General features: G+C 43.4%; 1 protein-coding gene across 3 annotated transcripts in view; it reads left to right on the forward strand.

Annotated features, from left to right (window-relative positions):
* The window catches only part of CDH13 (cadherin 13), a 1,163,636-nt gene that overhangs the window by 852,093 nt on the left and 287,328 nt on the right, over window positions 1–24,215 (forward strand). For all 3 annotated transcript variants that reach the window (XM_003820879.5, XM_063597784.1, XM_003820881.5), the window contains one exon: window positions 7,637–7,815. In XM_003820879.5, coding sequence (XP_003820927.1) covers window positions 7,637–7,815 — 179 coding nt within the window. The remainder of the gene's footprint in view (window positions 1–7,636; window positions 7,816–24,215) is intronic.

Raw genomic sequence — 24,215 nt, forward strand, 5'->3', positions numbered from 1 at the left:
TGAATGATGAGCAGTGGCTTCCAATTGGACATCCCCTCAAATGAAAATAAAGCCAGTCCAAATGTAAGCCAGTGGGAAAATGAGACATTATTTACAACTCATCACATGGGTAGCTTTCCAGGAACGCATGCCCTGCCAAACGTGGGCTGCCTCTGGATCCCTATCAGGTTGGTTGGTTATCTTTCATCAACTAGTCATTCGACAGTTTCCCTATCAGTTGCTGTCTACTCAAGAATGTCCACAAGACCAGAGGAAGGGGATGCATGCATGTGTGCACTCAACAGAAGTATCTAGGCTTGTCTAAGGGAAGAAAGGAATTGTTTCCTAACGAGATTTTAAGTAACTCCTGCTTCTATAGATCCTGAGAGTGAGTCCGAGAAGCAGTATGTCTTAAACCCGAAGTGGTTGGGTCCCACAAGCCATTTCCCTCGTCATAATTGCCCTCAGCAGTGGGTCCTCACAGAACTGAGTTCTAAATTGTGAGAGTCAATAAAAATAACAAACTTACATTTCTCGGCTGGGCGCGGTGGTTCACACCTGTAATCCCAGCACTTTGGAAGGCCAAGACGGGCAGATCACGAGTTCAGGAGATCGAGACCATCCTGGCTAACATGGTGAAACCCCGTCTCTACTAAAAATACAAAAAAATTAGCCAGGCGTAGTGGCAGACGCCTGTAGTCCCAGCTACTCAGGAGGCTGAGGCAGGAGAATGGCATGAACCCGGGAGGCGGAGCTTGCATTGAGCCGAGATTGCACCACTGCACTCCAGCCTGGTGGGCTGAGTGAGACTCCGTCTCCAAAAAAAAAAAAAAAAAAAAAAAACTTACATTTCTCCATTACTTACCATCATCCTGGCATTGGACTTTATATAGATTAATTTGTGCATTCTCAAAGGGGGTAATATTACTTCTAAGCAAGAGAAAGTTGGTCATTAGGAGAGAGGGGTTTATCACATTAGATGTATTAGATATTACAATGGCTTGTGCCCTGCAAGGGGCCATAGCACATAAATAGATACATGGTATTCTATAGAATTAACATTTTGTGATGGAGTGAGAGGGTGTCAAGTAGAATAAATGTCTGAAAATATTCTTGGGGGAAGGTGTTAATGGAAATACAAGAGGCTGAGAGAGCGTTGATTCACTCAATGCCTCCAACAACCCATGAGAGGGGAGCCATTTTGTCAATGAAAATTTGAGGTGGGGCGTGATGGCTCACATCTGTAATCCCAGCACTTTGGGAGGACAACGTGGGCAGATTGCTTGACTCCAGGGGTTCAAAACCAGCCCAGGCAACATGACAAAACCCCATCTCTACAAAAATTAGCCAGGAGTAGTGGTGCACACCTATAGTCCCGGCTAATTGGGAGGCTGAGGTGGGAGGATCACTTGAGCCTGGGAGGTCAGGGCTGCAGTGAGCTGTGATCATACCACTGCGCTCCAACCTAGGTGACAGAGGGAGACCCTGTCTCAAACAACAACAACAAAAGTTGGGGCTTAACTGCGCAGAGAAGCCCAGCAGGTGAGGCCGGATTTTAAAACTAGATAGCCCAGGTCCTCAGCCAGGCCACTGGCTTGGTTCTGCTTTGGTTTTGCACACCAGGGGCTCTTTCTTTGTTACTGAGGACGGTTGGGAGAGAACTGGCTCATGTCCACCTGCTTGGTCAGGAAACAATTTTAGATTGGTGTGTTTGGGGTGGTCAGTTGAGTGAATGGCTGTAGGCTGTGTCCCAGGCACTACGGTCACATTTGCAACAATTCTCACATTGGCAGTCTGCTGCTCATGACCAAGAGACGTGTCTACATCTGAAAGCAAAACTTGGCCTGCAGGGTGACCACCTCATTCTGGTTTGCCCAGGAGTGTCCTGGAATCCCCTCAGTCCTGGGAGAACTATCTGGTTCTCATTTGGAACCAGGAGGCCCAAAACCCCTTCAAACTAACGAATTTTCAATGGAAATTTAGTTTCCAATGAGAATCATTCCAACTAGATATTCCCCAAAATGCTAGAATTTAAAATAGCAGCTTCTACATCTGTCTCACCTGGCTAAGAACCCTAAGCTGCTGCTGGTCTAAGGCTTGTCTTCTGACACAGGGGCAAACACACAAGTAACGTTGTGCAGTGCAGGATCCATGACCACATTCTCCTTTTGAAGCAAACTATTAGATCATTCGGTCACAGAAAGCATCGTTTGAGTGGAATTAGAACTCACTGCCTCCTCTGGTGAGTTTGATGCTTGACAATGATGTGCCATTTTGTCACATCAAAGAGGTTCACCTGGTGACATCTGCCATCTCTGCTCATGTTTGCTTTAACGTCACACTTCTCCCTGGAAAGCACACTGTTGCCCTAACTGTGCTATCAGAAATCCAGTGCTGAATATAGATCTGAATGTCTATGTCTCAATACATGATTCGCTGATAGAAATAGCATTTTGTAAAAAACGAGCCTGACACTTTTTGATCAGGCAAAGGAAATGTTTAGGGATGGAGTCAAAGAAATGTTAAGAACAGAATAATTTTGTCACTGTCTTTTGGAGCATCCCCATCCTCATGGCCGGATGAAAATCCCCCGTCACTGTCAGATTTGCACTCTCCTTTCTCAAGGGCTTGGCCGTGCTTGAAGTCACAGGAAAGCAAAACTTCAAAGCTGGCTTTCAAGGTCAAGAAACCAGGCGGCACTTGCTTTAATCAGAGAGCTGCAGTCAGGAGGAAGGGGCTACCTGGCCACAAGGAAGCGATCACACTTGTTAATCAGCCTGTCAGGCTGGCGGCCGTGTCCTTCGACAAAAGAAAATGACGGCCCAACTTGAGACTTTCAACCTGCAACCTGGGATGTTTTTTTCCCCCTTTGGAGGAGCTGCTGCTAGTTCATCTGGCTCAGGGAGTGACAGGGTGATTATAATTTATTTTGACACTCAGGAGAGTATTGTGATGGGGGAAGAGACAGAAATGTACTGTGTGGAAGCCCCAGTGCATGTCTATCATATAATTACCCTTTCTCTGCTGTCTGGAAACACAAGACAAGCCCGGATAGGAAGCTGCATGGGCTGGTGAAAACAAAGTGGTGGACATGGAGTCCAGTGTGTGGGACTGCATAAGAGGAGAGGCACAGGCGTCACCCACAGGCAATTGGAGCAGGTGCACTGAGGCCCACCTGCTGCATGTCAGCCCTGGGCATAGCATTGGTGTGTGACCCAGGAATCCCATTCCAGCAAGGACCTCCAAGGCGCATTGAACAGGGAGCTCAGAGGCAGTCGTGAAAAATCTCCAGGCAAGTTGCTCGGTTGTTCATTCTTCTTTGAAGACAAGGTACTGGTGGCTCTGGTCAGTGTGGAATGAGGCAACACTACAGTGAATGGCAAGAAGGCAATTCAACTCAAAGAACACTGATGAGGGCCTACCGCGTGTCAGACACTGGGCTTACAAAATGAACAAAACAGTCTATACCCTCCAAGAGCTCACATCTAGGACCATGTGGCCCATCACAAAAAGATAGACAGTTCTGAAATAAAGAGGTTCCATCAACAGCAAAGTTTGGTGAGTGCCGCAGAGTCCACCCTCTCTTGGAGATTGAGGCTGTAAGCGTGCTTAATAGAGGCACTGAAAAGTCCTCTGGGGAAACCTTGCTTTGCGGTGTTAGCCACGTATTTCCCAAATCTGTTTCTCGACTGAATCTGTGGAGCCAGAGTTCCTCGGAACCAATTTAGGGAATGCTGGTTTAGGAGGTTTATCCAGCCTTTGCAGAACACAGAAGTAAGGAAACCATGATCCAGCCTCCAGGGGAGGTACTGGCGAGAGCCAAGCATTGCACTCAGCAGATAGGTTGGGGTTCAAAGTAAAGCCTGGTCTTAGAGGCCGACTAGAGGACCACGTGGAGACATGGTGTAGACTACAGAATGTGTGTGTGCACGTGTGTGTGTGTTGAGGGTGGTTGTGATATCCACAGTAGAAACCCAGATCTGCACACTAACACCATGGGCAGGGTGGGAGAAGGGACCAGGTGAGAGAGAGGGCTGTCCTGCAACCCTTTGTCCCACATTCTTTGGACAACTTAATCCTAGTCTCCTGTATTTGAGGCCTTTGCCTGCCCTGCCATAATTGGCTCAGAACCCAGGACAGAGTTTGATAATACAAGGCTTCTTCTCTGAACACTAATGTACTAGGCACTGTACCAAGTTCTGAAAACAAGTCATCCCATGAAATCCTCACAACCAAAGGGGAATGTTGGAAACGGGGAAACTGAGGCTCAGAGAGAGATGAATAATGTGGCCACGGTCACGCAGCTTGAAAAGACTTGAACCCAGATATGTCACCTCAGAGTCGTTGTCTTCAATGCCGCAAACCTATTTATATAACTCAGGCACAGTGCGGTTCCCTCAGAGGCGCGATTTCCTCCAGAGTAAATCCAGTGATGCGTTCGTGTCTGGGCGAAGACAAACACGGGGCTTAAGACCGAGTTCACCTGTTCCCTAACAATCCATTAAAATAAAAACCATTTTCTGTGTATGCTTGGGAATATTCCAGGATCATTTTGTGTTACATCACGTTATCAAACCTGTAAACAAAAAGATATCCTCAGTGAATTTCCTGATGAAACCTAAAGACTCATCAACCTGAGAGGTCTTTTTTTCTTTCTTGCTCTAATCATTTTAATGCGTATGTCAGTTGCCATGATGACTTCATTTTTATACCCTCTATGACTTCAATTAAAGGCAGATTAAATAGGGCACAAATCTAATCACTCGAGCATTCATTAGACATTAACTAAGTGCAAGGCCCTGGATCAAGTGTACTTAACTGGAGACTGGTGTGGAATTGATGGGGTTAAGGCCTCCTCCTATGTCTTTGGCCACATGGAGCTCCCTTCAGCATGTCCCTGGGTGAGATCGCAGGCCTGAAATCTGCCTCTGATTTCTGATGGGGATATTCTCAAGTTTGCCTAGATCAGGAAGTTTAATATGTGTCACATTTCACATCAGTTTCCATAGACTGTGAGTGGCTGCCTAGACCACTGCTGGATAACAGATTCTGTAGCATGTCAATGGGAGACAGAGTCATGTTGTTCCTGCTGTCTTCCAGAGACAAGGGGGCTGCATGGGCCAAGAATGTTCTTTTCTGACGCTGAACCTTGAAGCTTGCCCTGAGACCATCTCACAGGGCAAAGAAGCAAGGTGGATAGGAAGTGCACCTTGAAGCATGTGGCTGGATGGCACCATTGGTGAAAATAGTTGAGACTGCTTAACAAATCAATCCAACCTTGAGGGTGGCCAGATCTTCCTTGTTTATCTGATCATTCAGGCCTAATGGCTGTTAATCTGATTCCAGTGGTGAGGGAAAAAAAACTGGCTTTGATGATTAGAGAAGCATTGCTATGGAAGGGAAAGGAATTCTGGGTGGTGGTAAAACCAGATGAATTCTATCTTTCCTTTAGGCTTCAGTGTTTTCTTTGTATGACTATTCCTGCTGCTTTGTTGAATATACATCTGCGGCTTTGATCTCTTCCGGTTAGGTCACACTTTGTGAGTCCAGACAGATTCAAAATCAGAAGATGGGCCTTATATTTGTAGAAGAGTATATTGGGATAAAAAGTTATGGTTAGGCAGGATTCCCTAATCCAAATGTGATAGCAATACAACTGCTATTGTCAATCATCAAAACCAGCAGGCATGTTTTTGTTGGTGCTTATAATTATGCTCCTTGTAAATTAAATTTTAATTGCCAAAGCAATACATTCACCTTGTAAAAATAAACAAAGTGTTATAGATGAGGCCAACATCTTTCCCGATGACCATGCCAAATCCCAATCCCCTCTCTTCTTCTCCAGATTTAACCACCATTACCAGGGAGAAGTTCTCCTTATAGACTTGTTCTATGCACTTATAAACTGTACCTGTAAAACATGTGAATAAAGTATTGTGGCATGTTCTGTGTGTAAGCAAGTTCACAAAAATGATACCACTATCACCCTGTGGGTAAGGAAAGTTAAAACGTGTCACATTTCACATCAGTTTCTGTATACTTCAAGTTGCTACCTAGACCACTGTTTGAGAACACTGATTCCATGACAAGGTCAATGGGAAACAGAGCCATGTTGTTCCAGCTGCCATCCAAAGGCAAGGGGGCTGCATGGGCCAGGAATGTTCTCTTCTGGTGCTGAACCCCAAACATTCTTCAACCTGACATTTTTACTAAATAATGTATCTTGAAGAGTTTCCCACATTAGAACCCATTAGATCTACAATCTTTTTAAGCTGTTGCAAAATATCTCAGTGTGAGAATACTATCATTTTAGCAATTCCCCTGTTGATGAACAGCTAGGCTGTTTCCAAATTTTTCACCTTGACAGATAATTCAGCTAGAAATTTCTTTGCACAGATCCCTTGCGGACATGTGCAGTTGTTTCTGAAAGTAGATGCGAAGGAGGTGAAGGCATTGTTTTTACTCTTTGCTGCCCAATGGTCCTTGACAATGGATATACCAGTTTCCCTTTATATCAGCTGCATGGGAGGAAGACCCATTATCTGACACCCTTATCAATCATTGACATAATCAAACACTCCACATGCTTGTTATAGAATCAGGTCCTATTTGTATGACTCTTGCTTGTTTGTGAGTGAACCCAACAGTGTTACCCTCATTTTATATTGGAAGTCCCTAAAATAACACGGCTGCTACATAGTAGGTACACATTAGTGTTTGCTCTCATTCTCTTTAACTGGAATGCCTTTTTGCTCTGAGGTCCCTTCTACTTGTTCCTGCCTACTCTCTTCTTACGGGTCCTCATCAGACACCTTTGTGCAAACCCCAGACTAGATGAGGTTGTTCATCTCTGTATTCATAATGCCCTCTCTCAGTGTGCCTGATAAGTCTTATTGTTTGTTATATATTTATCTCTTCTACTAATTTCTGAGCTCCTGCACACTCAGGAGCATGCCTCTTTGTACTCCTGTTTCCCCAACATGCAGCCCAGGCACATGGAGTTGGCATTGAATCAGAGCTTTAAAAATGAAGGCCATGGCTAGATGGAATCTTGTAATCCCAGCATCCTTGGAGGCCGAGGCAGGTGGATCACCTGAGGTCAGGAGTTCAAGACAAGCCTGGCTAAAATGGTTAAACCCAATTTATACCAAAAATACAAAAATTAACTGGACGTGATGACACACAACTGTAATCCCAGCTACTTAGGAGGCTGAGGCAGGAGAATCACTTGAACCTGGGAGGCGGAGGTTGCAGTAAGCCAAGATCACGCCACTGCACTCCGGCTTGGGTGACAGAGCGAGACTCTGTCTAAAAAAAAGAAAAAAAAAATGAATGTCCCTGTCACAAAGCCACATCCACAGTGGAATGAAAGCCCCTGAAAATAAACAGTGTATCACCGGAGGGAAAAATTAAGCGGTCACTCTGCTGAACAGCAAAGATGTTTTTTTCTTTATTTCAGGTCTTTTCATGGAATGAAACAGAGAGGGAAAGGAGGAAGAAAAGCTGAAACACAGCAAAGCTTGGGAAATACTTTTCTTTTTTAATTTGGAAAGTGATTGGCACACTGCTGCACTGCTATTGCCCAGGTGGGGAAGGGGCTCTGGCCGTTGTTGACCCCTTGATAACCATTCCGTGCCTTTCTGTCTTGCCCCGGTAGGCACCACAGTGATGCGGATGACAGCCTTTGATGCAGATGACCCAGCCACCGATAATGCCCTCCTGCGGTATAATATCCGTCAGCAGACGCCTGACAAGCCATCTCCCAACATGTTCTACATCGATCCTGAGAAAGGAGACATTGTCACTGTTGTGTCACCTGCGCTGCTGGACCGAGAGGTGAGCTGAAAAGAATACACTTTCTTTTTCACGAGAATAGAATGTGGCTTTCATGCAAGGGATGATGTGGGGCTCCAGTCAATGGTTTTTTTAATACTGTAAAGGCAGAAATGAGGTGTTTACCATGTTTTGGTGGGGAAAATCTATAAAGGGAAATGGGATATTATGTGACCCAAGAAAACACGTGCTCTAAAAGGCTAAAGCGCCTGGAACTGTTTGTATTCACTCATCCTGATGCCTATTTCCTCAACAGCCACTTATTCTCTAGGCCCTGGTGATTCTAGACTCTGCCTCTGGCCCCTGCTTTAATGCTAGAAGGGAGAGGGAAGGACAAGGGAAGGAGGGGAAGGGAGGAGAGGTGGCTTCATCCAAGATCACAGAGGCTGTCCTTGTTGCAGAGTCAAATGGCCATGACTCCTTTCTCCAACCCTTTGCTGCAGGCATCCTGCATTCCCCCTTGAACCCCTCTCTTCTTCCATCTCTGTTCTCATCCCTTTAGGCTTTCTCCATGAAATCTCCCCCGTCTCCTGGGTCACATGTCACAAACAGGTGACCCCTGGACCAGTCAGTCCACATGCCTGCTCTTTCGTTTTTCCTGCAGTGTTTTACAGCTTTTAGAATTAGTTGTCATATCAAAATATTTAGATTTCACGTTTCTGTTTTAAAAATGCCAATTTCCAGTTTTTCTGGACAACAGAAATCCTGGAGACATCAGGTCCACTTTCCACATGTGCACTATCGGTGGTGTGAGGTGTGATGCTCCAGTGGATCCAGGGTCTGCTGTCCCCTTCAGATGGGACATGTGCTCCCACCTCGATTACGTTTCCACCTGCATGGGCCCCTCTGGTCCTGCCCTTTCCTGAGTTTCAGGTCCACCCTGTAGCTTACCATAAGCTACTTTAAGTAGAAGACCCTCGCGGCCCTCCAAACACAGCATCCTTAAACCAACTCGTGGATTCCTACCCATCCTTCATTCTCCATCTACCCTAAACCTGCTCCCATTCTGGAATTCCCTGCTCCTGACATCATTCCACAGGCGTGGGGCCTTGGAGTTGTCCTTGACCTTCTGTAAGAACCATCTGCTCCACGTAACTTCTGGGCTTCCCTCGGGGGCTCTGTGCATTTCCCCCTCATTGTTTTTGATGCAATAAATCCATGGTTCGGAATGTTGTTTCCTCTGCTTTCTCCTCTCTTATGTGCTATAGTTTCTCAAGAGATTCTGGATTACATCAACCCCTTCTAAGAAGCTGTCCTCATCCACCTGATTCTTCCACAGTCTTGGTCTTCCTCCCATCTCTGACTACTCTTGCCTGTAGCCATCATATAGCAGTTGGCATGTGCTAATTAGGTTGTCATTTGTCTCTGAAGAAGATTCTCTTTCTCTTGGTCTAGACCTGAATTGTCCAGTAGAGTAACCACTAGTCACATGGGGTTATTGCAATTTTAAAGTATATTAATTGAAATCAAGATGTAAAAATCAGCTTCACAGTCACAGACACATCTCAAGTGCTCAGCAGTCATATGTGGTTGGTGGCTATTGTACTAGACAGTGCAGACCTAGAACACTTCCATCACCCCAGAAGGTTCTACTGGGCAACAATGGCCTAGACTGTATGTTTCTTGACAACAGAGACTGTGATCATATGCATGTTTATATTTCTACTGCCTAGCATGGTTGAAGTACTTCTAAAAATCCTAATTATATGTTTGTTGGCATAGAGGGAAAAAAAGGAAAAAGAGTTGGAAATAAAACTAAGATGTTACATAAGCTATGAGAAACAGAAGCTAGAAATAGGTAATTATTGAAAGGGAGAGAAAGAGAAATTTGCATTGAAACTCTGATTGTCCTTTGGAAAATGTAATTGTTTCTAGTTAAAGAATAGGGAAGTAGAAAAAGTAATGAGTCCATTATATTCATTTCATCTCCCATTCTCTTTCCAACCCTCCCTATTTTTTTATTTTTTTATTTTATTTTATTTTATTTTATTTTATGAGACAGAGTCTTGCTCTGTCACCCAGGTTGGAGTGTAGTGGCACGATCTCAGCTCACTGCAACCTCCACTTCCCAGGTTGAAGCAATTCTCCTGTCTCAGCCTCCTGAGTAGCTGGGACTACAGGCGCCTGCCACCACACCTGGCTAATTTTTATATTTTTAGTAGAGATGGGGTTTCACCATATTGGTCAGGCTTGTCCCAAACTCCTGACCTTAGGTGATCTGCCCACCTCGGCCTCCCAGTGTGCTGGGATTACAGGGATGAGCCACTGCGCCCGGCCAATGCTCCCTATTTTTATGACTGACATATTTTCTTCTTTTGGAGGCCAGTGATGACTTCCCAAGGCTCTCTATTCCCCACTTGACACGTGTGTGCAGGTGCACACACACATGCCAGCTTTCCTATAATCCTTAATGCTCCCAAAGCTTCTCGCAAGATCCTTTCACAAGAAAAAGATGAAGCATGGTGATTTCTCCATTTCAGCTTCTCTTTGTTCTGGGAGAAAATATTTTATAAGTCTCTATTTATAAATCAAAGTGATAATGTAGTAAATTATCCCATTTTTAAAGTTTATTTTAGGGGACAAATATGTTTCCAGCTCATGATCTTTTCATTTGGGCTTTCATTAAGTTGTAACAAGTATGTAATTATGGAAGTTGAATTAAGCATTTCTAGTGACAAAACATCAACAGCCCCCCAAAAAAGATCAACTCAATTTAACCGAAATTGGAAAATCAATGAAAATGAATAAAGAGTGTCACTCTTCTGTGAGGGTTTCCAGAGTTCATTGCTGATCCAGGCAACATCAGTGCAATCCAAAGGAAAGCAATGTCCCTAAATTTAGGCAAGCCTTGGCTAGTTCCTTGTGCTGTGATAAGCTTCACTTCAGCATGTTTGCTGAGGAGGTGGAACGTGATTCCAAGTTCTTGTCTTTGAGGGTAAAAAACTTGCACATCAGATGTCCAATGGAGTTTCCCAGAGTTTGCAATGTTTTCCTCTCACTGAGACTTGGCACTTTTTGTAGGATTCACATGGATGCGATACTTTCTTCAGCAGGTTTGTGAGATTTTATTATTATTATTATTTCTGAAGACCTTCTGAGAAGGCCTGTCTTAGGTGTGGTTTTAAAGTCTACTTCTCAGCCAGCTGGGCAGAAAAAACATTTAATACAGACTTTTGCGGCATTCATTTAAGAAAGTATCCCATTTGGGACCCTGTGGACTTTGAGATGATTCAAGTTGATTTTAAGGTTTATTACCTTGTCTCCTGTCTTCATTCGCAGTATCTCAAATTGCGTGTTGGAACAATGAATATAGTGATTCCAGTTCTGTCGCAAACTCCTTCAAGAGCAGGAGCTGCAGAAACCACACACACACACACACACACACACACACACACACACACACAGCTCACCAGCACCTCTGGCTCTCACCTGAATGAGGGACAAAGCAAACGTGTGTTTCCTGGCTTGTTGGGAGTGGATACTCTGGAATCCCATTGGGTGACACGAGCTAAGTTGACACAATAACAATTTTTCATCTTTATTTTCCATTTAGTCAATTTCCTTTCTTAAGTGCATCTACCAAGGAGGACCCCAGCAGGAAGTGTTTAACCAAGGGAGAGACAGATGATGCAAGATGAGTGGGGAGGTGGCAGGCACTGGGAATTTTCTATGAATCTGCGTACATAATCATCTTCCCTACCTTTTACAGATTCACTTTGTAACAAGGCTTGTAACTGAGGATAGTCACATAGGGCAGTGGAGAAATGATCCTTACTATGTTGTCACTTTGGTTGTTATCCTTTCTTCTTCCCACCCTCCTCCCCTCCCAGGATGTCTCACATGGAGCCATCTGAGGCAGGTGCACTCATCTAATCTGCTCCTCTCCTGCTCCAAGGATTGGCAGCCACTATTCTTGAAAGTCTATGGCCTATCTGCCTGCACTCACCATAGTCAATGCTCAAACATGCAATTTGTGGGATGATGTTTGGCTTGCCCATGACCTATTGCCAGTACCTAGCACATGAGAGATGCTCAAAGAAATATCTGTTGAGAGATGAAAGGCGGGAAGGATGTGAGGAAGACAGTGTGATTCACACTGGCTTGAAAGCAGGTGAACTGGCCATTTCTTCCCCTTCCATATCTTAAGCTCCGCATTAATAGATATCAAGTTTCCCCAAGACATGTGCGTTTTCCATTACAAGCTCATCCATTTACTTGTTCGGAAAACCCTACCAGAACATACGCTTCTGGAAGAAAGGGACCTTGGATTTCTGTTCTATCTCTCTATTCCCATTGCCAAATATAGCACCAGATAAATAATAGGCACTGGATAAAGATCTGTCAGGTTATCAGGGTGGATGAGTGGACGACCTGTGTTCCTTAAGTTTGTATTATCTCAGAACATTCTGCAGGATCCACATTCTGGCATGGATATATAAACAGAGGAAGTTACTTTATTATAGTTGAAAGCTTAGTCTTACCCTTGTGCAATCATCTGGTAATCTAATTTTTTCACTTTATGTTTACCTTCTGCAGGAACTGCTTTAAGAAATAGTGCCTTGGTCCACTGGGTGAATAGGATGGACAGGAGTATCTGTGCCTCTTGCTTACGTGTTTGGGGAAATGTTTGCAGAAAATAAGAGCCATATATTCCAGTAAATGAAATTACGTTCATTTGGGGCACTGTTTTATTATTTTCTATAGCCATACTTAGCCCCTCATTTCTGGCATCTCTGTCTATGTTTTTAAACTATGTCTGGCTGCACTACAAAATAAAATCAGATAAAGGTCTCTAACGTTTGATAAATGTTTTATTTAGTTGATCATCTTGGCTGCTAGACTGAAATTCATCTGCTGGAATCTGCCAGCTTTCTGAACACAGTCACAATTTGCAACTACTCAGAGTAGCTATTGGTCAGGGTTTTTTTTTTCTTTTTTAATGGAAATAGTTTCCAAAATAGACTCATAAAAAGCAATCTTAACATTTGCATTGAGAAAGTATCATTAGTCTTTTTAAGGGGTTTGAGCTGAGCACTTTTCTGTCTTTGTTTGAATTTGCCTTTACCTTATTATCTATTATCTTCCAGATAATCTAGGGAAAGTGATAGCCTGCCCGTGAAAATGTACATGCAATACAAGATATTAGGGCTGTGAATGTAATTTGTTTTGTATTTTCAGCTGGTAAGGCATTTTCTGAAACTTTATAATGCCCAAATTTTTAGGCCAAATGTAAAAATGGAGAGAATTTCTTTCTTTCTTTCCATGGTAAGTGTTACATAAGGACTTAGTCTTAGATTTATGTGCATTTACTTGCTATGAGATATTCAACTGAAGAATGTTAGGGAGAACATCCTATGCCATCTAGGCAACGAATTTGGATGTGTAGCTGCAAGCCCAAAGAGAACTATGTATTTGGTCAAAATGACCCACATTAAAATATTGTCGCGTAGCATGCATCTCCAGAAACATACTAAAGAAATCTGTGAAAATGATGATATCAAATCAAGCTGCCAGAAAAGAACAATGGTAATAAAGGATAGCATTTCCTCCCGTGCCTTCAATGAAAGATAGAGGTAGTCGTCATACTCTTAGGAAAATAAATGTTTTTAGGCCTTTCTGATTTAATGCTAATACTTTTCTCATTATCATCATGTTTAAAACATTGGCAGTAATTACACACAATTCAATCATGCTGTCAGGAATATTATCTTGCTTTGTTTTGGTGGGTGGGACCAGAATGATTCAGATAGTAGCATCCTCACCATTTCTTCGAGCTATTTACTCATAAATATTTCTGTTGGGGTAATTTTCTCCATTTTTTTTTATCACTTGCTGCTGTGAAAATTGAGAAGGAAAAAGTAGGTTTAAATAAATTGCCTTATTATTTCTAAAATAATGCATTATCCTTGCAAATGAAACACAGCTAACCACCCTATGCTAATTGCACTTGCTCCGTTGTTTCAGCAAATAAAGTAGAATAGGACACTCAAAAGGCAGAATGCTAAGTCCTGGGGTCTGAAATTTAGTTCCATGAGTGCAGGCCTCCTGCTGAAGGCAATGGGGATTCGTGGGAGGGTTAGAGATGGGGAAGGCCAGGGTCTTTATCTTGTGGCCTCATTTGCTCCTCCACTCTGGATAAATTCTAGAAGAAGACCTTGATGAGTCTCAGGACTCCACTGGTAACCGTAACCACTTCCCCCATCCCTCTAAGTGTGACCTATCAATCCATTAAAGCTAAGACCGTGGCTAGTCTCTTAGTATGACCTCAGTTTAGTTGAAACCTGGCTTAAGAGAAGTGGGCCAAGGACATAGCCTACCTGTGTTTTTTGTTGTTGTTGTTTTTGGTTTTTTGTTTGTTTGTCAGCTGTGAGACCTCTCTAAACCTCGATTTCTTCATCTGCCACAGTGAGAATAATCACAATCCCAATCTCATTGGCTTATTGAAAAAAATCAAATAAGATGTGCCAAGTACTAGCGTGATACTTATCTATAAGCACTGTGTAAATATTAGTTGGTATCAGATGTTTCCATGATTGACAATGAGATTGGAGAAGCAGAAAGAAGTTGGAGTTTCTCCTACAGGACGTACATTTACACTTTGCCCACACGGCAGAGACTATGGCAAGTTTCTTTAAATTGAATGAAACACGGAGCTAATCCGCCTACAAAATTCAGCAATAAAAGCTAGTAAATAAGTATTGAGCACCACAAATGTCTGCCGAACTCATGGTGCTGGATATCAGGACGCAAAGACTGAGCTGCCTGCATTGGAGGTAAAGCAGATATGTCGACAGCACATGCATGCAAAGATGTGCTGTTCAAACAGAACCTTGATGGCTGAGTGGAAACCTGGAGTACGGAAGCAGAAGGAAGGTCATCGTGGGGAAAGGAGTGGCATGGACAAAGGCATGGCATATTCACATGCTACTTAAAGACTCCAGAGTTGAGGCTGTGGTATAGAGAGATACCAGAAAAGGGCAGGGAGTTGGAACAAGATTGCAAAGGGCTTCTAATGTCATTCAAAGGATTATAGCTATATCCTACTGTAAATGGGAAACCACCGTGATTTAAACATTAAACACAGCTCTGTTAAACACAGCATTCGCAGAGCTGTGACTTGGACAGAAAACAAGTTAAGCTAAAGGAGAGATCGTCAGTGGCAAAGTTCAGGCATTTTGGAGACAGGTTGAGAATGACAAGTTGAATCTCGAGATTTCTAGCCTGACGGAGAGAAGAGATGAGGAGCTACCGCTTGAATCTAAATTCTGAGCTTGTTAAATAGATTAATAAACCTCAGTCCATAGGTATTTTCTTTCTTCTGTTCTTGGGCTTCTTAAAGTATCAGACAATCAGTAGTTACTGGGCACATGTTGAATCAAGAGACACTTAACTTTATCATGAAGAAAGATTCATCTTTTTAGATATAACAAATGTTTAATTCTCTAAGATATTTCTTTTCTTTTTGGTATTTTATATGGTAAAAATAATTTGCAGGGTGATGATGAATTTAGAGTACTTCTCTTTTTTGTCATTTTAAATTTCTTCATTTTATTTTATATGAAGTACCCTAAAAAGCTAAAGAATGTTTTCATTTTTGGAAAAAGTTCTTTTCAAGAGCTGTTTATTTTTCTTTATCAGCCAAAAACTATGATTACTATGTTAATGCAGGTTTTGCTTCATCAAGAGATTTTCCAGTTATTGAACTTAAATAACATTGTTCTAAACCCCAAATCCTCTAAATTCCTGTTGTCAGTGAAAGAGGTACCTTCTAATTTGGAAAGAATATCTAGTTCAGTTCTGATTTCAAACCAGCAGAGAAAAATTAGAAAAATGTTGCTCCTGCCATATGGAGAATGACCATCATTTAAGGAAAGAAAAATTGGTTGAGAGTCTTTGGGAAGTAACTGTTTTGTACTTCCTTTAATGTACTCAGCGTCCAGAGCAGGAACTGGGTGGTTAGAACAGCTGCAATATGATTCCACTGGAAAGCAGTTTGCAGAGAAGCAATCAAAAGCTACAACACTTAGATTAAGGCAAACTAATGATAGACCATTTCAAGACATGATGACATCTCAAAATGCCTGGGATCCACATTTCTTTCACTTTTGTTTTAAGGGGTATCTCATTTGCTGTGCCTTCCATAGGATGAAAACTTGTTGATCATATTATTTAGTTGAACACTTTGGGGTTCTAAAAGCTGTGGTCAACCTTATTGGACATACAGCACTATGGTGTCACATTCAACAATGAAAGGGAGTTACAGGATCATCTATTGGATTGGAGGTCAGCAAACTTTTTTTTTAAAGGGCCAAATAGTAAATCTTATAGACTTTCTTGGCCAACAGGCAAACATGAAGATATTATTGTCAACAAAAAGAGTCAAACTCTATAAAATTTGAAGAGATTTATTACTTCATTCTGAACTAAATATGAGTGACCATGGCCACTGACTCAGCCCTCAGGAGACCCTGAGAACATATGCCCAACGTGGTCGGGCCACAAATAAGTTTTGTACATTTTAGGGGGACATAAGGCATTAATCAATACTTGTAAGATGTACAATGGTTCAGTCTGGAAAGGCAGGACAACTGGAGGAGGGTGTGTTTCCAGGTTATAGGTGGATTCAAATATTTTGTTTGGCAATTGGTTGAAAGAGTTTAAAGACCTGGAATCAATAGAAAGGAAATGTCTAGCTTAAGATAAGGGGTTGTGGAGACTGAGGTTCTTATTATGTAGACGAAGTCTCCAGGTAGCAGGCTTCAGAGAGACTAGATGGTAAATGTTTCTTGTCAGACTTAAAAAGTTGTCAGACTCTTAGCTGATTCTCTCTTGAATCAGGAAAAAGGCATGAGAAGGGGAAAAGGGATTTTCTACAAAATATAGTTTTTTTCCTCCATAAGAGACAGCTTTTCAGGACTATTTCAAGATAGGGCAAAGAAACATATTTGGGGTTAAAATATTTTTATTTCCTTCCTTATCTGTCATGTGATGTTATTGCCAGAGTCAGGCTGGAAAGTAAGCCACATTATGTAGGGTTAAATGAAAGCCCTCTTATGAGACTTTTTGGCTTGTAGAGTGTGATTCCCCGGATGTCTTAGATAGGAATTTGAGCAAGTGAAGAAAAAAGGTCAGAGTTTAGTCCTCATTATGTAGGTACTTATATAACCATTTAAAATGTCACCATTAAAAATTATAAAAAGCATTTTAAAGCTCATGCGTCATCAAAACATAGACAGCAGGCTGGATTTGACCAATGGGCCATAGTTGGCCAACACTGCTCTATTAGATCATTGGCCAAAATGCTCAGATAGCAGCAGTTTTATATACTGACTGCAGCATGTTATCATATGTCTATATCTGAAGTCCACTCTCAAAATATTAAATCACACTTATTAATCATCACCTTGAAGTTTGATTATAGGGACAGAAACTAATCATGGGTGATGGGTCCGATTTCACATTTTGACAGCATAGTTCATTTCCCCCACAATTAAGAAACAGGCAACCTCAGACAGACACTTGGTAATTAAATCTAAGCTCAGAATTTGGTTACAGTAATTTTTAAAAAGCAGTTCAATGGAAAAAGAGTAAATGAAAAAGTGCCATCTAGACATTGACTAAATATTGGAGGGAACCATCTTGGAATGGCTACTTTCATTATGTTAGAGCCCTGATAGGTGAGAGAAGAGGGGGCAAGGGGAGACGGAGATGGAAACAGAAGATTTCCCAGATGAGGGGCACTCCCTGGAGCTGAGTCTTGGAGCCAGATGGACTTGTTCACACCAGCATGGACTGAAATAAGGAGAATCAGAAGACCTGGGCTCATACCCTGTCTCTAGAGGCTCCAAAGGAGTCCCTGAGGTAAAACTGAGATTCTTCTAGAGCCACCTGGAAACAAAAAGACACTCTGGACCAGGCTTGGGACATTTTCCTGAAGGTTTCTTCCACCTCTCATTGCCCTTTCTGTCATTCCTGAATTTGAGAATGGGGCTGTGATAACAAAGAAACTGAAAGAACAATGTCACCATTTGTCTTACATATCACCATGTGTCAGTCCCTAGAAAACGTACTTTATGTGGCATTTGACTTTGATAGGAATCTAATGAGGTCAGTAAAGTGCCCTGGTTACAGAGATAGAGACCTCAGTGTCACTAAGATTTAAACCCCTATCAGCCCATCTCCAAAGCCCATGCATTTTTTCTCCCACTATACAAATCAATATTATTGATATTTATATGTGTGGTAACCTTGCAGAATAAATAGATTTTGAACTTTCTTTTTAACACAGAAAAGCAAAATACAGTGAAGTTTTGGTGGGACTTTCATGCTCATCAGGCCATAGGCTTCAGTGCCGCATTATCATATGGGCCAGGTGGGCTTTTTCCAGGTTGCTGAGCCCAGTGGCTTCTATAGCTCGGTTTTAGGAGGCTATGGAGAACAGACTCTCTCCTGCCCTTGGGGGGAAATGCAAATCAATACAGGTCATTTGTTGAGTATTTTGTCAATAAGAATCAAATGGCTTTTTAAAGTATCCCTAGTGTTTTTTGATGCAGAAATTTCTTGTCATCAAATACGTGTGCAAAGATCCAGCAACAAGGGTTTTTGTTGGATCTTTGTTTAAAGAACCAAATGAAATGGCCAACCAGTGGGGGTTTGTTCAATAAATTATGCTATATTCCTACATTGGTATTCTATTAAATCATGTAAAATGATGTGGCAAAATGTTTACTAATATAGAAAGATGTTCACCATGTATCAGCAGGTGGTTTGCAAAGTACTCCATAAGCTGTGATACTTCTTTATTTATACACGTAGAGCATCTTGGTCCAAGGTACAAAAGGATTTGTGTGATGTTTTAGGAGTGGTCCTGTTGGGACTGTGGTTGATTTTAACTTTCCCACAGTGCAATGTCTAAGATGACCGTCTTCAGATCCGGGTTGCTTGAGTCTGAACTTTTAACTTCACCTTTCACCAGCCTTGTGCTAGAGAAACATCATTAGCTTGAACAACCAGTAACCATAATTATGATTTGCATGTCACAAAACATTCTTCTCCCATATCATTGTTAATGCTCCCTGAGAATTCCCTTATCATAATATGGAGAACAAATCCCTTTTGGTTAAAACTATGCCTTGGTTTCTTCAACTGTAAATCACAGTAATGCCTCTCTCAAACGGCTGTCATGAAGAGCAAATGAATTAATACAGCATATGCTTAGGAGGGTAATAGATGAGCATGAGCTATTGCTGTTATCTGTATTTTCTAGTTTGGGTGCAGTGGCCACATGTTATTTTTGTAATTTAGAAAACCAATTCCGTTAATCTTTTTTTTTTTTTTTTTTTTTTTTGAGACGAAGTCTCACGATTATTGCCCAGGCTGGAGTGCAATGGCACGATCTCAGCTCACTGCAATCTCCGCCTCCCGGGTTCAAGCAATTCTTCTGCTTCTGCCTCCCAAGTAGCTGGGATTACAGGTGCCTGCCACCACGCCCAGCTAATTTTTGTATTTTTATTTGAGATGGGGTTTCACCATGTTGGCCAGGCTGGTCTTGAACTCCTGACTTCAGGCGATCCGCCCACTTCGGCCTCCCAAAGTCCTGGGATTACAGGTGTGAGCCACTGCACCCAGTTCATTTCTGTTAATCATTTTAAAAAGCAGTTCTATCAGTGGTCGTAAGGCAAGAGAAAGGTTAGGATATAACACCATGATGGGTCAAGCAACACTATCACATTTGAATTCAGACACTGGTTTCTTTCTTCTTCTTCTTCTTCTTCTTCTTCTCCTTCTTCTTCTTCTTCTTTCTTCTTTCTTCTTTCTTCTTCTTCCTCTTCTCCTCCCCTTCCTCCTCCCCCTCCCCCCCTCCTCCCCTTCCTCCTCCCCCTCCCCCCCTCCTCCCCTTCCTCCTCCCCCTCCCCCTCCTCCTCCCCCTCCCACTCCTCCTCCCCCTCCCCCTCCTCCTCCCCCTCCCCCTCCTCCTCCCCTCCTCCCCTCCTCCCCTCCTCCCCTCCTCCCCTCCTCCTCCCCCTCCCCTCCTCCTCCCCCTCCCCCTCCTCCTCCCCTCCTCCCCCTCCTCCTCCCCTCCTCCCCCTCCTCCTCCCCTCCTCCCCCTCCTCCTCCCCTCCTCCCCCTCCTCCTCCCCTCCTCCCCCTCCTCCTCCCCTTCCTCCCCCTCCCCCTCCCCTCCCCCTCCTCCCCCTCCCCCTCCCCTCCCCTCCTCCCCCCTCCCCCCTCCCCCCCTCCCCCCTCCCCCTCCCCCCTCCCCCTCCCCCTCCTCCTCCCCCTCCTCCTCCCCCTCCTCCCCTTCCTCCTCCCCCTCCCCCTCCCCCTCTCCCTCCCCCTCCTCCCCCTCCTCCCCCTCCTCCTCCCCTCCTCCCCCTCCTCCTCCCCCTCCTCCCCCTCCTCCCCCTCCTCCTCCCCCTCTTCCTCCCCTTCCTCCCTCCTCCTCCCCCTCCCCCTCCTGCTCCCTTCTCCTCCCCCTCCTCTTCCCTCCTCCTCTTTTTTTTTTGAGATGGAGTCTCACTCTGTCACCCAGGCTGGAGTGCAATGGCGCGATCTTGGCTTACCGCAACCTCAGACTCCTGGATTCAAGCAATTCTCGCACCTCAGCCTCCCAAGTAGCTGGGATTACAGGCAAGGCACCCACCATCTTGCCTGGCTAATTTTTGTTTTATTTTTGTAGAGACGGGGTTTCACCATGTTGGCCAGGCTGGTCTCAAACTCCTGACCTCAGGCGATCCGCCTGCCTCGGCCTCCCAAAGTATTGGGATTGCAGGCATAAGCCACCACAACCGGCCTAGAGACTGGTTTCTATATGAGCCAGTTTATTTGTTGACCAGAGGGAGTTGTACCAGGAATCATGGCCTCCGTTAATATTGTTAAGATTGCAGGGAAAGCATTCCAAATGTTTTCAAAGGTGTGTTAAGGTGAATCTTGTCAAAACATTCCCACTTGAAATGATAAGCATTCTCATTTCTTTAAGTGACAGAGACATAGCAATGGCTTTCCTGGCTAAACGTGATCATCACAGACACACTGACCAGCTGTTTAACTTTGCTTCCACAAATTCCAACAGGCAACTTAATAGACATTTTGTGGTTATATGTTTCTAAGACAGCCATGGGAAATAAATTTATTTCTACCTTTGTGAAGAACAGCTATAGAAATGACCACTGAAATTCAATGAATGGCATTTCTGCTTATGGGCCTTAAAACTGGGAACCAAAATTAAATTCTTTTAGGTAGTTTCTCTCACGTGTCTTCTAAATGGTTGTGTGGGCTGATTTTTCTCCATGAAAGACTCTCAGAGTCCTAAATTCATGTTTTCTGTCTCCTTGGGCTCTAGCATTCTGGAATAAGCAAGAGTCAAGAGACTTCTCCGTTCTTACTTCCTCTGCATGTTAGAATATCTAATAGGTGTGAGACAGTTTATGTTGTGCTCAGCATTGGACAGCCACCATGTAAACAATTACGGCGTTTTTTCATCCAGGCATTACGTTAGGTCCATAACACTCACAGGAGCTCTGTAAGGCTGAAATTGCCACATCCATTCTACTAGGAGGGTTGTGGAGTTCCCAAGGGCTGACGTGCCTTGCCTGAGTCACCCACTGGAGAGCCAGGGCATTGGATTTGACCTCATAGCCGCTGCTATATCCACTCCCTTGGGCTATTAAAGAAAAGCACGGGCCATATTAATGGAAAAAATCTGACAGATGTCTCAAGGACAACTTTATCTTTTATTAGACTCATTTCAGGGATTCCTGTATTCATTGCTCCTGGACTTTTCACATATTTGGGAAGCTTGATTGAGTTTCCCTCAGCTCTTCCATTAGAAAGCCCATGTGGTACAGTGTCTCAGAGCTTGGGCTTAGGAATTCACAAAGCTGTGAATCTGAGCTCTGCATCTTATTACTTGTGTGGCCTTGGGCAAGTCACCTCACCTACCTGAGCCTTGGTTTCTTTGGCTGTAAAATTGAACTCATAGCACGGCCTGTGTGGAAGACAGAATAATGGCTCCTCCCCTTCAAAGAAGTCCTCTTCCTAATTCCCAGAACTTGTAAATATGTTACCTTACAGGGCAAATGTGACTTTGTAGAAGTGATTAAGTCAAATATATTGAGATTGGAAGATTATTCTGAATTATCCAGATGGGTCTGATATAATCACAGGGTCTTAATAAGGGGGAGGTGGGAATGGCTGGGTTGGAGATTTAAAGATGCTCTCTTGCTGGCTTTGAAGATGGAGCAAGGGCCCACCATGCAAGGACTGTAGACAGAGCTTCTGGCATCTAAAAGAAAAAAGAAAAAAAAAAGGGAAGGAGAGAAATTCAGAAGAATTGCAGCTCTGCCCACTCCTTGATTTTAGCCCACTGAGACCCACTTTGGACTCCTGTCCTGAAGTGTAAGAGAATAAAGTCGCATGGTTAAGTCACTAAGGACATGGCAGTTTGTTACAGCAGCAATAGGAAATGGATGTAACCTTTTTTATATGGTTTGTGGGCTTGAAAGAGATGACGTGTTAAATACAGTAGCTTTTGACCTTGAAAGAGACGATGTGTGAAATACATTAGTTTTGGGGGCTTGAAAGAGATGACAGGTGAAGTACATTAACTCTTGGCCATGAAATACGTTAGCTTCATGGCCGTTAGCATTGGCCATGAAAAGCCCTTGACCAATAGTAGCTGATGTTACCAATAATAAAATAATGGGGAGACTTGAGATGACACAGGAGTGTTCTAACAGAGGCACAGTCCACTTGACCAGATCTTTCTCAGGCATCTCCATCGACAGTGGGGTCTCCGTAGAAGGCTGGGTGGCTGCCATCCCACCCAACCAGCCTGCCTGAGTTGGTAAAAGTGCATGAAAGTGTTCCTCTCAGGGGGTGGCCTTCCATTGGCCCTCACAAGGCACAGCGGAGCTCGTTGGTTATGCTTCAGTTACATAAATCCAGCCTTACAAAGGCTACACAGGGAGAGGGGCTCCTTGCCTCCTAGATCTGTACCTTGTAGGTGCTCAATACACATTGGTAAGAATGTTCACATCATCAGGTAAGCAAGGAGTATAAAGTGAGGCCTTGAATCACTCACGTAGATTCAAGTAGTGTTGAGAAACTAAGAATTGGTGAATTGTACCCTTTTTTCCCCTCCCAAATTAGAACTCCTAAGAAATACAGGACAACTGGAGACCAAACTGTAGGTTTCATTACCTATGAAGCTGATTAGGAAAGCCTTGAGTTTGTACCCAAATAAATTTGCTAATACTTTTACCTAAATTAGAGAGATTTGGATGGGGTGGGATAACAACAGGCCACATCTACCTGGGTGGAGCCCATCTCAGGATGCCTCTGCCCAGGAGGAGGGGCAGTGAGAAGGAGGCCGGAAGGGGAAGAGAAACAGGAGAGGGAAAGGAGGAAAGGAGACATAGCTAGGGAGATGCCACTCAGCAATCAGAAACCTCCATTCCTTTTCCTGGGGTAGAGTGGAGGAAAAGGGAAGGGGCAGGGAGGCTCCTAGCCCACAAGCCACTTTTGTGCAATAGGATAAGATGCTTGACCAGTGACGATGAGCTTTTTTCCAAATGTTTTTTGGCCACAGAAGTGTCTTGAGAAGTGTCTGTTCATATCCTTCGCCTACTTTTTAATGAGGTTGTTTGTTTTTTTTCTTGTAAATTTGTTTAAGTTCCTTGTAAATTCTAGATATTAGACCTTTGTCAGATGGATAGATTGCAAAAATTTTCTCCCATTCTATAGGTTGCCTGTTCATTCTGATGATAGTTTCTTTTGCTGTGCAGAAGCTCTTTAGTTTAATTAGATCCCCATAGTCAATTTTGGCTTTTGTTGCAATTGCTTTTGGTGTTTTAGTTGGGGGGTGGGGGGGGGCAAGGGAAGGGACAGCATTAGGACAAATGCCCAATGCATGTGGGGCTTAAAACCTAAAATATGGTTTTAAGGCTTAAAACCTAAAATATGGGTTGATGGGTGCAGCAAACCACCATGGCACATGTATACCTACGTAACAAACCTGCACAGTCTGCATATGTATCCCAGAAGTTAAGGTAAAATTTAAAAAAAGAAAATAAAAGATGCCTGTTCCTCTGAATGGACATAGCCCATGCCAAGGGCAAGGCTTGGTCAGTGGAACAGGCTGGATTTTAATCCTCAGGTTGCTGCACCCTTGGTGAAGCACAGGGCACTAGAGAAGAGTGTTCACAACCTCCAGCCCCTCCACAAAGAAGCCTGATTCTGGAAAGACAGAGGTTCCAACCTCACCCTTACTTCTCTTCTGAAGATCTGCTGTGCATGAAGCATTTTGGAGGTATTTCTTGAGCCCAGAACACAGCAACTTTCCTATGCAAGAGAGCACAAAGGGTTAATGCCACCAGAAGACACTCAGCCTGTCCAGTGTCGCTA

Source organism: Pan paniscus, chromosome 18 (genome assembly GCF_029289425.2).
Source record: "Pan paniscus chromosome 18, NHGRI_mPanPan1-v2.0_pri, whole genome shotgun sequence".
Classification (NCBI taxonomy): domain Eukaryota; kingdom Metazoa; phylum Chordata; class Mammalia; order Primates; family Hominidae; genus Pan; species Pan paniscus.